An 18,539-nucleotide genomic window follows, 5' to 3' on the forward strand; every position below is an offset into this window, starting at 1 on the left:
CACACCTCCTTTCATTTGTGCAACACTCTGCGTTCAGGTTACAGTAGGAAAATTCATCAAAGAAGGAATTATCAGGTGCACCTTCAGAAGAATTTAAGTCCTCATTGTATTCATACATTCTAAGCTAAATTCTGGTAAGTCAGACTGCATTCTACCCACATAAAATTTTTACTGGTAAACATAACTTCAAAATGAAAACCAGAAGTCTTATATAAAATCAATTGTATTTTTATTCAGCTCTCCAGAGAATTTTAAGATTAACTACATGTATTCATTAAGCCTTTTCCTTAAAGCCTATCCAAGTAATACTGTCCATTTAAAAATAGGTAAGCTATCCAGGTAAAAAAACCCCAACAACCAACCACAAATAACCAACCCTGCGGTGTATCTTTGGAAGAAAATGCTTGCAATGCATGTAAGAGCTTGAATATTTGTATCTCAAAGTCAAAATTTCTTTAGAAATGGCACTCAGAACTTTAGTTAGTTATGTCTTATTGAGGTTTAACCTGACTAGAACGGTACATAGCTGCAGTCTATCAAGTTTCAACACAATAAAAATACTCATACTGAAGAGATCACATAATAACCTGGTATTTTGGTTTCAAGCTATAGCAAACCTCATGGCAAACAACTGCATTCATATCATGGATCCAAACCAAATCCTGCTTGGACAAAATGCCTTTTTTGGGTCAGCAAAGTATGTTAACCTAAAAAATCAACAGATATGTAACAAGTTTTGCTACTATTTTCCGGAATGCTACAATTACAGAAAGAGCACAACTGTGCAAATAAATAATACAGCCACAGCCCATGTTTTCAGAAACATCTGTTCAGCTGCAGCACACAGGGAAAGTTGGGCTATACATGTATACACACATATGGGGTATTTATACTGACACTGTGCACCCACATATAGATTGTCGTATTATAATGACATTACATTTATATAACATACTTCAGACTACTAACATTGCCTACCCACAATGTGGTGTGGAATTCAGTGACATGGAAAAGCAACACTAAATCACTAGTAATTCAAGAAAATTCTTTAAGTATTTTAGCGCATCACATTACTAGTTCATTTTTTTCTTAGAAAAATGCTGTAAAAAGGCTGATTCTAAACCCTATCGTTATGTTTAAGAAACATATCAAGATTGGATGGGAGGTAATGTATTTCTTTTTACTGCAGATGGAGAGAGATCTTCTCTAGAAATAGCCCTATATGTGCATGTGGTTCTTCAGGTGATGACCTGAAACTATCATGTAGAAAAATGCCTGTTCTTGTACTCTGTTCTTTTCACGTTCAGTGATTTATTCAAGACAAGTAATATATCACATGACTGTGCTGTGGGAGAGGTCACAGTTTCACCTTCTACTGTCTCTAAGAAGAATACATCACATGCATTTTTACAAGTTGGTTCTCTAACACAGCCTTTAAGAAGCTTACAAACTGTGGAGGCATGCCAGGTTACTTTGAAAATTTAAACTTGGGGAAAAAAATGCTTGTTTTAAGGGATTTAAGCCAGGCACTGTTATTAACATAAATTGTAATTTTATTTTGGTAATTATTACTAAGTTTTCTAAGAGGCACTTCTGTGGATAGAGCACTACCATTAAAAGATGCAAGAGCATTACACACTTATGACTGTTACTTTGTCATACTGTTATATTGGCAAAAGAAGTAAGATGAATAAAAGCAAAGGTCCACTGAAATGAAAACTTCCAATCAATTAAAAGTAAACTTCTGTAAAGAACAACTCTACTGCACAAGCAATTAAGAGACTAAAGCTCTTACTACATGAGATACTACTGGCAACTGAACTACTTTTCTTGTATAAAACCACCTGCAACCACAAGTATCTATTATCTCAGTTTCTCAAGGCCTTTGTGATTTTAACTTTACACATCTTTACAATAAATATTTGTATTCCAAACAGGAAAAAAGCTGTAGGAATTGAATGACTGTCAATGGCAAAACAACTCCAAAATCCTATCTTCTCTTCTGCAACTATTTCAAGGACCGGACCACATACCTTATCTGTGACACATGATGCAAACTTGCTAGAAGTAAATGTTACAAAATACTTATCTGTAAAGGCTGTTGTGTAGTGAGGAGGTGTATGTCAGATGACACTACCCGGGCCCTGGAAGAATCTTCCAAAGGTCAAAAAATCCTGAAGAGGCCATTTCAGACTTCCTAATAACTTTCCCACAGATGTACTGGAAAATATTTTAAATTCAATCACTGATCAGTTCCTTCATTTTTTATTAATTTTCAGATTTGTTAACAAATCTGTCTGAAACTCAGGAACTCAATTAAATCCTATTCAGTTGAAGAGGGACATACCTCTCAAGATCTTTTTTGAGAAAAAGTGACAAAACCATACTACCAGTCTTAATGTCAAATTTTCAGTCTGTACAATCCAAACCAACAGGTACTGAAAAACAGAAAAATCACCCTTATTAATAGGTAGTATAGGTAATTGCATAGTAAATGTATATGTAACAACTGAGATATGCTCAAGCAATTAGCATCCTTAAACCCAAACAGTTTGGACTTTTTTAAGTGTATGACTAAAAAAAACCCCACAAACAAAATACTCAACACCAACAATAGAACGTATATGTTAGTTCTCCAATGACGCTGTCAAATCTGTTCTCAGTTCCTTATCCCTCTCCAAAACATGGCTTGCAGCCACATTTGTAACCATTTTCTGGCTGGCTGGCTCTAAGTGCAGTTCAGCATCCTGTAGCTAGGCTGAGCCTCTAATCTTTCATGGTTGTGCTTCCAGTACTTCTACCGTTTTTAACATCCTGCCACCTATTCCTGCTCAAAGCAGTTGCCTGTCATGGTAATCAAGACATTTTCATGTAATCACTGACATGTCACCTACAGCAGTGATTTACTGATAAGATCCATCTGATCATGCAGGTAGGAGGTATTAGGGCTTTTATTCTCCTATAAGACCAAAGCTTTAAAACATTCCTTTCTCTCACTATCTGACCCACCTGTCTGCCTGAGGTTACTACCCCTCTAAGGTGGACAACCCAAGCAAGCAAATACCTGCATCTCAGCCCCTGCTGTGTACAGGTCAGTGTAACAACTCACACATTCTCCAGCAGCTCAAGGATTTCCATCAAGCAGTATGCCAAATAACTGTTCATTGAAGGGTGTGATGGATAGCTAAAACACTAAGCACTGCATTTGGGTTTAGGAGTAGGGCTTTCTTAAATGTATGGAAATGCTTTTATTGTAATTTACAAATTATTCTGATGCAGATCAGATCAAGAAGTATGCATCAGACCCTATGAATATTAAAACAGTGACTACTGCTTATGATCAGTTTTTGAATTGCAAACCTGAAAAACTTTTGTTAATGATGGTTATTCTTCGGGTATGTAGCATGGCGACTTAGACCTTTGTGATCCTGGCATCTCTTTCAGTGGAAAGGTTACCCCTCAGGAAAAGCTTACAGGCTTTGGAATAGCTGGGCATTCCTTCAGAGTATTTAGATAGTTCAGATGTTTGCTGCAATCCCTCCAAAAGTATAAAAAAAGCCCATCACCTAAAAAGCATCGAAATAAGCAATGTAGCTCCTGGAAACTGATAGATTTAACGATGCATAGCATAACCATGTAGGTAGATGGCATATTTTTCTGAATCCTGCTGTTGTTTGAAATAAATGCATCCATCAAAAAATAAGCTAGAGGCAGATTAATGGAATAAAAGCTCCCTATAGGAGTTTTAAATCTTCAAGGATTAAATTCCTTAACCTACAGAAACCTATCCCCTTCATAAGTGTAGGGGACCAGGAGAAGGAATACAACTGGTATAGTTTGGTGAACACTTGCAAAGATTAGTAAGAACTGTACAAATGTATTAAAGAAAACCAAAAGTATCAATGAAGTCTAACCAAAGTAATTTTCTCAGTTAGCCCTTTTGCTGAAGAGTCAAAACCCAAGTTAAACTTAAAAATTGAAAGAATTTAACCTACGTTAAAACTTGAAAAGAGAATAGTACTGAAAAATATAGAGGGATACCCTTATTCCATCCAAGACATAAGAAAGCAAAATATGGGTTAAAAAATCCCAGTAATTACAAAAAATGACATCTGGTGAATAAAATCCCAAGGAAGAGGTAAAAGTGGAGAGGAACTGAAAAGGTTTACACCTGTTTTCAACACTGTAAAAGAAAGCTTTGGAGTCTGCACCCCAGTAGAATATGAAGTCTCAGAAACAAATCTAACAGGCCTTTCAACCAAACCCACTATGAAACACACTCAAATTAAAAAAAGTTAAAACATACCCAAGTGTTATTCATCGTATTATGCAAACATCTAAAATGCAAAATTTGGCTCGGCAAGTTGGACAAGGCACTTGGCTTGACAGCCAGGTCTCTGGGTGCTGCTGATCCTGTCGACTCGCAAACCATTTGCCCATGCAGGTGAGGCACCACATGGGACGACAGTAGCATTGCTGGCATTCCCCTTCATTTGGCTCCTGGCAGTTCTTGACGAGCTTGATGTTAGCGATAGTCTGCATACACCCTATGCATGGCTCCAGCTCCTAAAGGAGGAGAAAAATGTCAAAATAATGAACTGCACAGAATGGTTTCTGTTACTGCTTTTCAAAGGCTTTTGGAAAATTATCTGTGCACAGGCATAGCAGGAATCTGAGTTGGGCAGAGCCTCAAAGCAGAACTGCCCCATCAGAAGACACCAAATGGTTTCCATCTTCACAGCAGTGTTTTATTAGAACACCCTCTAATGAATGAGAACAAAATACCTCTTTAAACAGAAAACTGAAAACTGCTGCATGAGACTGATTAAACAAAAATGACTGGAAATAAACATCTTCTCTCCCTCTGAAGAGCGCCACCTGTTTCCAGAGCACAGCAGCCAGAGCAAGGTATGCAAGTAGCCCTCCTTATCATTCAGACATAGTATTTTTCAAAAAGCATACCAATATAAAGGACAATAAACAAAGTAAACAGTTCTTACCATTTATTACAGCAAATGGCTGTTCTTGTCTTCCGTCTTGGTAAGTAAGAGGCATAAATAACAGAGGAAATTAGGGCTTTACTGAACACAATGGGCGCTCATCTTGAAGAACCAGAAATCCACTTAATTTTTCTTGGCTAATATTAGAATAATTCATATTTCCCTGAAGTTAATTACGCCACACAAACTTGCAGTTGCATATAGGAAGATCATCTTGCTATGAAGTGATTTACAATTAATAAACAATAATTAGCGTTTCCCATGTGTACTCCAGCCCATGCTCCCCAAGAACTTAACAAAATTCAAAAGACAGCACACTGAACAGGCACGGAGACCTGAATACTATTCATACCACTACTGGTGTAACAAAAAGCAGCTCTGCTTTGTGATCTCTAGTTCCCACCTCCACTGTCTCTTCCCTTATCAGCTCAAGTGTCTGTTCAACCACACTGGCAGCTTGACTGTGGGGCGGATCCAGATGAAAACTAGTCATCTTTCTTTGCCTCTTTTAACCTCAATTACTTCCTCCAACCAGGTTCATTGCAGGCAAAGTCTTGTGTCAACATGGGGACAAGGAGTGTGCAGGAAGCAGGACTGCTTCTTTCAGAGGCTGTTATCAGCTTTAACTTAGAAAATTAGGGCTTATCTTAGTTTTTCGGCAGGAAAAACTCTTAGCATAGAACAGTTAAATAACTTTTTTCACTTATTAATAGAGCTCCAGAACAGGGAGGAACCCCATGCTGTATTTTTAATGTCTGTATCATAACTTCTGATGTTATTTATCACTCAATGTCATACCAAAGTTCAGTAGTTCAGCTGACATTTAAATGTGTCACTAATTAAAAGCCCTGCAAGAAAGCAACTCAAGTGAATAGTATCTTCTATTTTGGACATTTCTTTTTGCTGTACGCTGGCACTGCAATCAGAACAAACAACCACATTATGTGCAGACATATCTGATCCAGTTTTATTTTAGCTAGCTCATGTAACCATATAGTGAAGACACCATATAAGCTGCATGACATTACCAAAGATACCAACTACTCACTACATTAGCTGAAACATCTGACACACTGCAAAGTCACCAGAACCAGTTTTATTAGTTACCTCTGGTACACTGAACAGTGCTCTACTCACACTTCCAAATGTTGAACAAGTATAGTAATGACCAGGTCTCCGTGAATATTACTGAAGGTAGGACTCTATGGCGTTACTGACAACTAAAGCAAGATCCAGTTAAGAATAATTCATTTATTTCAGCAGAAGATCCAGCAAAATCTGGCTGTCTAGAAAAGCAAGCTGTAATGCAGCAAACTGCCTAAAGAACAGGCATTACAACTGCGATTCTAGCTCCCCATAAACTTTCTGGAAATATAACCTCACCATTTCCAAATAAAATTTTAATGGAAATTATTATAGGGGACTTTCTTCCACTATGCTGTTTCTCATGTCTTAAAAATGCAATGCTCATGATACAGTTCATCTCCTCACAGAAGGCACAGAAGAAGCTGCCAGAACTGTATTTACTGCATGTTTACTGAAATGGAAGGTAAGCCCTGTGACAGAGGCACCCACACTGACCGAGCTAACAGCATTTTGGTTTAGTCTTCACGGACAAGGAGACCTGACTACAGTCAGTCCTGCTGTGCAGACCTTGAGAAATTGTGCTAGGCCATGTCTTCTCAGGAGCTGATGGTGCCAGCCTGAGCTGGAACTATACGAAAATAAAATTGCCACAGCTGCACACCCTCACTGGAGGGGAGTGTGACTACCAGTCAATCACTTTATGCTACAAATATCCATAGCTCCCCCACCCCCCCCCAACCCTGAGTCCATTAAGCTCTCCTGTAAGGCAGCGGGCTGCACAGTGGTGATCTGCCCTTAGGCAGGACGCCTCTCAAGGTTACTCCTTAAGGTCAAGAGACTCCTTACCCAGCATCTCTTATCTACAATGAAGTAAGACATTTTATATAAGATCTAAAGCATACTGTATACAAACTAGCTTAATTATTAGAATTGTAGTAGGTCACGGGGTGTCTGACTGCTGTTTGATTACCATTTAATTACTATTTAATTACTGTTTTATTCTTTTTAAATAATCATTGTTTAATAACTATTGTTTGCTCATAATATAATCATTGTTTAATAAAACTGGTTAACCCCACAACTTCTCTTAATAATTCACCTGCAACAAGGATTGGCATAGTCAGCATTAGGGCGGGCTCAATCACTGACTACTTATGGAGGCATGGGATTAGCCCTTTGCTGAAATTTTTGGAATATTGGGCATGTGAAAACTGGGGTAATTGGAATAAGATAGAGGAACAGTTAAACCTCACTAATGGGAAAATGAGAGACGGTAAAGAAGAGGAAATAATATGCAAAACATTGGAAACATGTTTGGAAGCAGCCTGTCAGTATAAGGAATGCAAGGAAAGGGAAATGCAAATCTTAGAAGATAAGGTTGAAAGAAAGCAACAAAAGAAAAAAATCAGTTTATTTACAGTCAATTACTATTTTACAATAATGCTTGCTTGGCTCACAAATATATGTAAAAAGTCCACAGATGTAAATAAAGCCCAATTTGAAAGAAAATGGACAACCTTTTCTTGCTAGGAACTTGAGAGTCCTAATTGTGCTGGCAGTCTGTAATTGCCCTCATACCACTTCCTTTGTGCACCTATACGAATCAAAGAATATTTTGGGTTGGAAGGGACCTTAAAAGATCTAGCCCAACTCCCCCTGCCATGGGCAGGGATACCTTCAACTACATCAGGTTGCTCAGAGCCCTGACCAATGTGATCTTGAATGGTTCCAGGGATGGGCATCTACCATCTCTCTGGGCAACCTGGTCCAGTGTTTTGCCACCCTCATCATAAGACATTTCTTCCTTATATCTACCCTGTTTCAGTTTAAGACCATTGCCTTTTGTCCTATTGCAACAGGCCCTGCTAAAGTCTGTCCCCATCTTTCTTACAACCCCCCAGTAAGTACTGAAAGGCTCCAATAAGGTCTTCCTGGAGCTTTCTCTTCTTCTCTAGGCCGAACAACCCCAGCTCTCTCAGCCTGCCTTCATAGGAGAGGTGCTCCGTCCCTCTGATCATCTTCATGGCCCCTCTGTGGACCTGCTCCAACAGGTCCATGTCCTTCTTATGCGGGGGCCCCAGAGCTGGATGCAGTACTGCAGGTGGGCTCTCACCAGAGCAGAGGAGCAGAATCACCTCCCTTGACCTGCTGGCCATGCTGCTTTTGATGCAGTCTGGGACACAGTTGGCTTTCTGGGATACGAGCACACATTGCTGACTGGTGTCTGGCTTTTCATCCACCAGTACTCCCAAGTCCTTCTCCTCAGGGCTGCTCTCAATCCATCCAGGAAATCAAACGAGTTTTATATTACTGGCATTTGTCACCTCCTGGATATGCTCCTTAAGATGTTGATATCTCCCTAACTTTCTCAGCCACTGCATCAGCAGTGATGATGGTTTACTCTCATATCTAACAGTTAAGTCCATCACAGAAGCCTGACCTCTCTTGACAAGTATCATGTCAAGTTTACATAATTAATTTTGATGGTCTTTTTAAATTGGCTCCTGAAATATTACCCGTTCTTTCTTTTTAGCTTCCTCTGCCAAGGTGGTTGTGTCTCTTTACTCTAGCACCTTGAACCACAGCGCAATATCCAATATGGAAAATGTCTCACTCTCTGCTTGACAATGCCGTTTTTAATTAGTGTGTCCTGCCTTACCTCTTGCCAAAAGCTCTCTTGTGGGGTAGACTTTAGCTCTTAATTGTAATTCGGTGATGAGCTTTCTGTGAGGAATATCCCTATAATATTAAATCCAGTTATTACTAATTTTATCCTTGTCAAAGTTGGTAATCCCATGGCCTTGGGATGGCAACTTGGTCCAATTCAAAAATTCCTGCTTTCACCAGTCACAGGGTCTCAGAAAGATGACCTTCAGAGCAGACATCTCCCATTCCAAGACTGGCTCCCCACTGCCCACAGCTTCTGAGATTGACATGACTGCTCAGGGGTCCCAAGTAGATGGCATTTTCTCTTTATCACCACCTGCCATAATCTATAGTTTTTCAGACTCTTTCTCTATACCAGGGGTCCTCAAACTACGGCCCGCGGGGTGGATACGGACCCCCCGGGGTCCTCAATTCGGCCCCCAGTATTTACAGAACCCCCCGCACCCCCCACCAGGGGTTGGGGGGGGAAACCAAGCAGCCGCAGATGACTGCCTCCCACTTCATCCGCACGCCGGCCCCCTGTTTAAAAAGTTTGAGGACCCCTGCTCTATACCTTCTTGCCAGACAATAGATCTTATAGCATCGTCCAATGACTGTGTGATTCCTTACAGTCTATGGGCCTGCACACTAGGAATCCATCCAGAGAGCCTGGTAATACCCAGCCCTCCACACCAAGTGCTGGAATACAGGATGGCATCACAGGTACATGCAGGCAGATGTAACCAATCCTTGATGGCCGCGTGAATTGCCAGATCAAGGGTCTTGTAGGCATGTGGCTTTCACACTGGCTTGGTCTGCTAAGTAAATCAATCACGAGATAGTGTATCTGTTCAAGATGTCCACTTTCTGAAACAACTTCAACAAAGCCTGCCCAATCTGCTTTAACCATTTGTTGTTTTTCTAGTACTTTTGGCTTAGATATTCTAACCCACGGCCTCTATACGTAGTCCCAGGTATTTTTCCAAACTACTTGGATCAATCACATTGAGAAGCATGCCATTTACTGTCTGTGCCAGACAGTCATTAACTGTGTAAGAATCCTTTGTAGGCTGAATGTAAAAGGCATGGCACTTCTCCCCTTGTGTTTTGAGGCTGTTAAGATTGCAGAAGACCTCTAGAATTTAAATATTTTTCTGCATTCCATCTCAAGATTCACTTCATAGGACCAAGCTGTCTGCGAAGACTGCTAGGTAGATCTATCCTGGCTACTAAAAGATGTAAGCAGTCCAGAGTGATCCTGCCAAGACTTGTGTTATTCTCCCTTTCCAGTAACAGTACTGGAAATGAGACTGGAATGCCTCTCTTGGAGATAGGATTGATCATCAGAGGAATATTCATCCTTCTCACAGGAGTAATTATCATCAAGATGGACCAGATCCGGTTTACACCTCGACAAGCCCGGTGCACAGGGTGGAGGCCCTCACTTCTTTTATTTGTGCGAAACAATATGGTAACTGTAGTACATTCTGCATCATCCATGTTTAAAATTGATGGAAGTACAGGGATATTGGGGGAACCAATAAAAAACCTAACAATGACAATTGTAAAAGCAAGTAAGAATCACCTTATTTCTGTTACACTAGGTGACAAGAATCTCTATTGAATGTAATGTGACAAATTATGCAAAGGAAAACACCTACATGATCATCAAGAAGATAAATCAAACTCAATCAAAAAGCAAAGTAGGCTGTCCCTCATGCCCAAATTGTATTGTTAGTTTCCTCTTTAATGACACAACTATAGAAGCAGTGCACCTGTGGACAGATAAAGGGAGAGAGAGTGAAAATGGACTATCCCTAAAAGCATGCTGCCATCTACTCCCTGACCTCACACTATGCCAACAACTGCCGCTACTACCTATCAACCTACTTCCTATTCTATTATTCCCACAACTGACCAAGCTACGTATCCACAAATTTCTGTGACTGGACCCCTACACTAATAAATGTACAGAACAGGAAGAAGTCATATTTAACCTGGTGTGATCCCTGAAAAGGGTAAAACTGTACATATATACTAATCCATGTAAGAACACTTTGGAAAGACTTAATTGTTGATAGAAATCTTACCCATAATGTGATCAATCAATCAAATGTGTATCTTCATAACTTTGTAAACATTACTGGATGTGACTTCAATTGCACAGCCCCAGTGACCTCATACGTACTGTTAAAGGAAAACTATACACTGTATCAAGACATTTTACCTTTTCTCATCGGAATAAACTTGACACTGTTTCACAAGCTACTTGAAACATAAAGACTTACAGGCCTTATTACAAAAAGTACAACAACAAAGCAAAAATGCAGTAACTGTACATCGCAATAGAGAAGACATACTTCTCTGCATACTAGGAAGAGTGAAGAAAGATGGGGAACATCACTGGTAGGAAACCCTACTATGATGGTCTCCAATGGCAACAGATGTATTGAATGCCAGGTTACATCCTGTAGTAATAATGTTTGCCTTCCTGATAGTTTGTTTTGCTGTTACTGTCTTTTTATATATTTGAGTCTGGGTTTTGGACCAATCGGTGTATCTCATTATAAAACATACACAGTATCTTGCTACTGATTGTATGGACCTATCTTATAATCAACTTACTTTTTTTTTTTCATTTGTCACTTAACCCTCCAGTAGACAACATGATGCTATTACTGCCTCGTATTTACAGCACAGAGGCAAGAGATGGCTGTACCACCACTCTGTGAAGCAAAGTGAATTGACCGTCATCACGGGGTGGAGTGTGATGGATGCACCCACCATGACCAACTGAACAGCATTTTGGTTCAGCCTTCACGGACAAGGAGACCTGACTGGAGTCAGCCCTGCTGTGTAGACCTTGAGAAACTGTGCTAGGCCAAGTCTTCTCAGGAAGGTAGGGAATCTAAGCCATGTCTTCTCAGGAGCTGATGATGCCAGCCTGAGCTGGAACTAGATGTAACTAGAACTGCCATGGCTGCACACCTGCACATACAACAAAGGGGGGGCTGACTATGAGTCAATCATTTTACACTATAAATATCAGTAGCTCCCCCGAGCCCACCGAGCTCTCCCATAAAGCAGCAGGCTGCGCAGTGGTGATCACCCCTTACGTAGGATGCCTTTCAAGGTTATTTCATGAGGTTGAGAGATATGTGACCTAGCACCAGTTATCTACAGTGAAGTAAGTGACCTTTTACATTAGATCTAAAGCATATTGTATACAAGTTAGAAGCTAGCTTGATTATTAGAAGTGTAAAGTTGTAGAGTGTTTGACTGCTGTTTAATTACCATTTAATTACTTTTTGATTACTGTTTAATTACCATTTAATAACAATAATTTAATAAGTATAATTTAATCATCATTCTATTTTGGCTTAAGACTTTAATAAAACTTTTGGGTTAACCCCAGAAGAATGATTTCTCTTAATAATTCACCTGTGACAGCCTTCAGCAAACAGTTATCAATTACAGAGTAATCACAGGCTCAACTATATTGCAAATATAATTATTACAGTCTCATATGGATAGAAGGTCTCACCTGAGTGCTTGGAACAGAATACGTCTGGTTAATTTCCACCAGAGATGTAAAGGTTTCTAGAAATAAATCACTAAGGCTTTGATGGATCACAACATTAGCTGCATTGATAATAGGAGCACGGAGCTTTTCTCGGAGCTCCCCATACTCTGTGGAGTTCAACCTGAAGAAGAAAAGATGGAACAAAATGTCATCATGATTATCCATTCAAATACCTTGATAGTACATTGCAGAGGCTAGCATCAGAGAAGTGAATCCACAGAAAAGCTATTTAGTCAGAATATAAGTCACATACTAACCAGAATAAATACACAGCAAGCATTTTGTTTTCTTTTGCTGTTTAGTTGCAGTTATATTAGACAACAGAACACGCTGTCCTCCTTCATATCCCTGTCAGACTACTGACAAGATATGCCAGAGATTAACTAAAACATCATACAAAAATAAAGGATGGCTTTTGAAGTAATCACCATGAACAAAAGCAACACAGGTACATAAATAATGCATTAACTGTAAAGTATTGCACGCACAACTTCTGTCCACCTTTTAATGCCTACTTACTTAGACTATATGTAGTTTATAAACTCCTGAGGACAGAAATCAGAGTTATGTCATGTGGCACGTATCACAAGGCGATACAGTACATGTAAGCGTCAGAAGAATGTCAATCGGTATTAGTTACTGTGATTTTATAATACAGGCTTAGATGAAACCTGAAATTTCACAAAGGCTACAAACAGCTGCTGAATGTGACTTGCACTGTGATTCAAGCCTGTATTAAGTTGCGTTTCACACTAGGTTGCTTCTGCTGAAGTCTAAGTAAGGCCCACAGACCTCAAGTGGCATATGAAACCTTGTGCAGATCCTTTAATGACACATTACTGTTGTTACCCCTTTTTACTATAACAGTTTTAAATGGTAGATTCAGAACTCCCCAGCTCGATGTTTCCATTCACTAAACAGCTTTCATGGAGAAGCCCTGGGAACATCACCCTGAAATTCCTCGTTCTTCCTACCACTCACTGACTGGATTCCAGTACAATGCAACGCTGGCTTAGCTTTAGCTCCCGGTGGTCTCCATTGTTTTAACTACTATAGGATAATGTTGTTTGTTAAAAGAAGCTATCTGTGCAAATAACAGAGACCTTTCTATCCTGAGGAAAAATTCACATTGAACACATGGGACCATGTGGCCTGCCTGCACAAGAATGTTTTTCTTCCAGAAACACCCCACTGTATCTAATTCTGATTCTGGATATATGCAATGATCCTATATCCTTAATAGGGGAGTTTTTTCCTATGGCACTTAAATCCTCTATGACTGCATTCTAGCAGAGGTTTGCTATTTCTGACACATCTTATTATAAGAACTTTGAAACACTGTTTCTCAGTGCTGTTCTGTTTAGCAACAAAATATAATTTTGGGGGTTTGGATTTTTTTTTCCCTAAAAGGACTTGTCAAAGCCACCATGATTTTTCTCAGCTGGAGATGTAGTTTTATCACTCTGGCACTGAAGCACTTGCAGAAGAAAATCATTAGTTGTTTGATACTTATTTGGTCACCACTCTCACAGGTCTATAAAAGTCTCTTCTTTTCTTAGGATTGTCATGCTTGCCTTAACTAACCTCTCGTTCTGAGCTCTGTTCACCTAGATCTAACAAAACCACCTCTATGCCTTCTTTATGCTTGCCAGGACCCCTCTGCTAACCCACAAGTCTGGTCATATGCCTACTTTCAGTTAACTAGTAAATAAATGCTGCCGATGTACAGATTTACAGCAAACAGGTATTCAAATGCCTTTTCAAATATATAGTTTTAGGAGCACCAACGTGGCTTTGTGTAGTCCTTTTAATGACACAGTAACAACAGACTTTAGCACCATTCTACTCAGTTACGGGTTTCTGCAGTTTGTACTTTTGCCTAACTACACAGAGAGACTGCTGAAAAGAATTTCATGGGCCCTTGGAAAACAAGCCCTAACAGTTCACAGCACGTTTGCTATGATTTACTGCTACAGGAACACATACATCAGAAATGGATCAAAATTACTTCCTTGCTCTGAGGGCATTTGGCTTGCAGTAGCTCAGCGAGAACTCTTCTGAGCAGTGACAAAACTACGAGTCTTGAGCAGAAGGAAAAGAAGTGTCATGGGTGAACAACAGCCAGTGTTAGACAAATAACTATTTCTCCTCCTCCAAAATTGTGAAGCGCAAAGACTCTCCCTTTCATTCCTGTTCTCCATCTTTCACCTGTTTTTCTAGTTACTTCTTTCTGCATCCAGTACAATCCTCTTAAGAACAGATCAAACAGGGAAGTCCCTCTGTTTAACTATTGTGCATTCAATACTGCAGGTGTGTGAATCCTTATAAATAACCTTTCTTCACTGCACTGAGTGGCAGAACTGCACATAAAACATCTCTGAACACCAGACAGGGAGCAAAACCTGGAGAAGAGACGAGACCCAAGAAGTCTTTACATCTGCCACAAAAGCACTTCATTAGCACCATCAGACGGCATATATATGATATAATTGTATAGTTGTTTTACCGGATATCAAATGCCTTCACGTAGGGATTAATACTGGCAACACGGATGGTGAGGAACTGCACAGGCATATTTGAGTCTGGGGTGAGTTCATGCTGTCTGGAGTCTGTCACAGTCAAATGAATGTCCTGCTGCTGGGCAACATGTAAACAGTAGGTGGTCACTTTAATCACCCATGTGTCCGTAACAATCACCCTCGCTCCTGGGGCTCCAGTAGCAAATTTGTCGATTCTCCTAAATTCTGTATTGATGGAAGAAGCTACTTCCCTCCAACCAGACTGTGGGAGAGCATGAACAGCAAGTGTTCGGGCTAACGGATGATTATTCCAACCTTTCCGTGACCAGTAATACGCCAGGGCACTGGTGACTGCTGGAAAGAGAACAGCAAAGAAGAAGAAAGTTTTCCATCCTTTTGAAGCCAGGTAGAAAAAGCAAAGATGTTTTTCAGGTGCAGCAAAGCACATACCAAGGTAATAACCTGCAAGGAAAAAGACTTACTTTCAGAAAGCAATTAAGTACACACATAAACACATACCCCTGAATCATACAGCTATCTAACCAATGAGCTCACCTCCAAGAGAGCTGTTGTACTTCCAGATGACAACTCAAATTCAAGCCTCTTGTCCTAAGCAATCGGAGGTAAATTCTTACCTGCCACTGATTTTTACCAGAATTACATAGCTATATGAAGCTGATTTGAATTTGCAGGTTAAATAAAATTACCTGTAAGATGCCACTTTTAACAGAATTATATACTTAAAAGGAAGCCAATTTGAATTTGCTGGTTGAATAAATTTACCTGTAAGGTGCCACTTAGTTTTAGCAGAAGTATATGGCTAAAGGAAGCTGATCTGAATTTGCTGGTTAAATAAAATGCTATTCCTTTGTAACTGCATGTATGCTGATGCAGCCAACTAGTTACAAAGCCTAGGGTATATGCTGCAAAGAAGCTTGAGCGACAGTAAAACCCTGCATTTCCAATCTGTGTAGCCTGATTCACCCACACCTGCGTGCACCCAACACGTGGACTCGGGTGAAGAACACCGGGCACAACAGGTTTCCGAGCGCAGGCTCACCCAGCAACGGGCTCGCCTCTCGATGCAGTCTCCCCGCTGTGTCTTTGCCCGTGGGGACCCCCCCCGGCCCCCTCGCCCGCCGCCGGCCGGGGCTCACCCAGGGGCAGGAGGGAGTGCGCCAGCAGCGTGCCGGTGCTGCGCCGCAGGTGGTACTGCACGAAGGCCGCGTCCTCGCTGCCCAGCCAGGCGGCCAGCAGGCTCTGCACCGTCAGCCCCGCCGAGCGCACCTCGTCGGGCGGGAAGACGAAGCAGACGGCGAACACCAAGTAGGCCAACGTGAAGGTCACCGCCGGGCTCTCCATGCTGCGCCCCACCGGGCACGGCCCGCTCCCACCGCGGCCCGACCCGCCGCCGCCCCGCGGCTCCCTGGGAGCGGTAGTTCCCGCCTCAGCCCCGGATGGACGGCGCGGCCGCTGCCGGGCTGGCAGTTCCGCCGGGGCGGGGCGGGGCGGGGCGGGGCGGGGCGGGGCGGGGCGGGGCGGGGCGGGGCGGGGCGGGGCGGGGCGGCGGCGCGGCCGCGGGAGCCCCGGCCGGGTCTGGTCCCTCCCGCTGGCGGGCCTCAGGCGCGGAGCCGCTCCGCCCCGGCCGTCCCGGGGCGAGCCCCCGGGGCCCCGCTCCCGCTGGGGACTGGCTGGCTGTCTCACCCCGTCTGCCCAGGGCTGGTCAGGGCTCGCATCTCCCAGCGGCCAGCCCTCCCCGTGGCCTCACGCCTTACAAACCTCTCAGGTCATGCTTCACAGGCCTGGCAAAAGAGACCAATTCCCATGATCTTCAAGGTCTTTTCCAACCTAAATGGTTCTACAGTTCTGTGATTCTAAATGTAAAAGAACTGCAGAATGAGGGCAGCATCCTGAAGTTGGCAAATGGCCTGTTCCACTTAAGGGTTTGCAAAACCATTTTTTTTCCTGGTATATTTTATGTAATGTTTTCTTCCCAGAATGATTGAGACAGGGACGTAAGCTCTTAAAGGGCCTTAAAGAGAGACAGATTTTAAGACACCTTTGTACACTCCTGAACACAGTACAAGGGAGAAGCCTGACATCTCTGGTTGGTATTGAAGTACAAATAATAACTAACAGTCACAAAAATCACCATTTCTCTTAGAAAGCAACAAACCCACTGCGTGCACCCTGTAATAACCATAAATAGCCATTATTTGTCTCTTAAGAGAAAGGGGAAATTGCACAACTGGAAAAGCACAGCAGAGGAAACAACATGCAATGTTACACACTACTGATGGGGAACTAAATCAATAGGAAATGCAGCCCACAGAATGCAAAATTTTATACTGGCAGATGGCTGATGTGTAACTGTTGTTGATGGACATGAGGAATCCAGTGACAGTGGAATAAAACAGTTGCATCAGTAAAGTTATGCCTGGATTTTGGGCATCTTATTTCATTCTGAAAGACGTCATTGTTAGCAAGTTTACTGTTTTAACAATCGTTTCATTGTTGCTGTCTAACGACTCAACAGTAAGGACTGTTTTTGCAGAATGGACTACGAAGTTCAATAATAAAAATCAGGTTGTGAAAGAGCAAGTTTTCTTTCTGTGGTTTTATTCAGACAATTGTTGAAGCAGAATGACTGAGACGTGGATGTGCTTGGGGCTACAGGGGACCAGTGGGTTTATTGTGAGGGGCTAAGAGAGGTAACATGCTCTAACAGCTACATGAGACAGTTGTGCAAAAGTCCTGAAGATGATGGAAGTTTATGTCGTTTATTTATCATTCAAAATCTAACTGTGAACCTTCTTCCTCCAAAAGCTTTCCAGCTTCTGGGCTGACCCTACATTAACTTCTGTGTCAGCAACTTTCATTTACTTTAAGAAGTCTTAATAGTATCAACACTATTTCATGATCTCAGCACAGGACTGAGTGTTAGGGGACATTCCAAGTTTACTTATATTGACCTCTTTTATGAAGCTTGTGTAGGCCCGCTGACACAATACCTCCATAGCAGACACCTACAAGAATAATACTGGAGTCTACATCTCAAATTCTGGCCCAGTCTTGCTTTGCGCAGAAATCAGAGTGTGCATAGCATGCAGCACTGAGAATGGGCAAGTGCCTGCCTGGCTGCCTGAGCAAGGTGACGGAGAGGCTGATGCCCAAGAGGCATGCTGGGGTTTGTGAAAATCCATATGGGCCTTTAGCACTTTGTCCCAGCCCTCTTATTTTGTTCCTTCCACTGCAAAAGGGTTCGAGTATTGAGAGTTCGCATTTCTAAAATTTCGTGCCAAAGGGTGGCATTATTTACCTCAGAATTTGCAGACACAAGTATCTGCTCCTAGAGACAGTTAATGCCTGTGGGGCCCGATCTTGAACTAGCAGTAACGCCAGATACGACACATGGTTCTTCCCGAAGAGCACAAAACGCGTAGTTTTTGACCCAAAGCCAGTACACGCTTGCCCGAGCATGGGTCTGAAGCAGGACTGCGCTGCGGACCGCTAGCAGGCAGAGGCATTCAGCCGCCGTTCCCGCCAGCGCCACGGCGATGCCCTGCGCACTACACTTCCCAACATGCCTCGCGCGGGAGCGCACTCCCGCGAGGGCTGATCAGCCACGAAGCGCGGCTGTCCCGCCTCCCTGCAGGACGCGTTTCTGATTGGCGGGCGCCTTCCGAATGCCGCTTCCTCATTCGC

The 18,539-nt window shown here is 42.0% G+C and overlaps 1 protein-coding gene across 6 annotated transcripts; it reads right to left on the bottom strand.

The window, feature by feature from the left end:
* Positions 1 to 207: 207 nt before the first annotated feature.
* TMEM129 (transmembrane protein 129, E3 ubiquitin ligase) lies at positions 208 to 16,321 on the bottom strand. 6 transcript variants are annotated; one of them, XR_003555860.2, is made up of 5 exons: positions 15,992 to 16,321; positions 14,822 to 15,296; positions 12,277 to 12,436; positions 2,348 to 4,566; positions 208 to 2,220 (listed from the first exon to the last, which is right to left on the bottom strand). XR_003555860.2 is itself a non-coding variant. In XM_027791335.2 (5 exons), the coding sequence occupies exons 1-4, from the start codon at positions 16,194 to 16,196 to the stop codon at positions 4,318 to 4,320; spliced, it is 1,089 nt and encodes a 362-aa protein (XP_027647136.1). In that variant the 5' UTR covers positions 16,197 to 16,321; the 3' UTR covers positions 208 to 2,220; positions 4,307 to 4,317. The 6 variants fall into 6 exon arrangements, 5 of the variants coding, with proteins under 5 accessions (XP_027647136.1, XP_027647128.1, XP_027647121.1 ...); XM_027791335.2 differs by having other exon boundaries at positions 4,307 to 4,566; XM_027791327.2 differs by having other exon boundaries at positions 208 to 2,438; positions 4,307 to 4,566.
* Positions 16,322 to 18,539: the final 2,218 nt, after the last annotated feature.

The sequence above is a fragment of the Falco peregrinus genome, chromosome 2 (genome assembly GCF_023634155.1).
Source record: "Falco peregrinus isolate bFalPer1 chromosome 2, bFalPer1.pri, whole genome shotgun sequence".
NCBI lineage: Eukaryota > Metazoa > Chordata > Aves > Falconiformes > Falconidae > Falco > Falco peregrinus.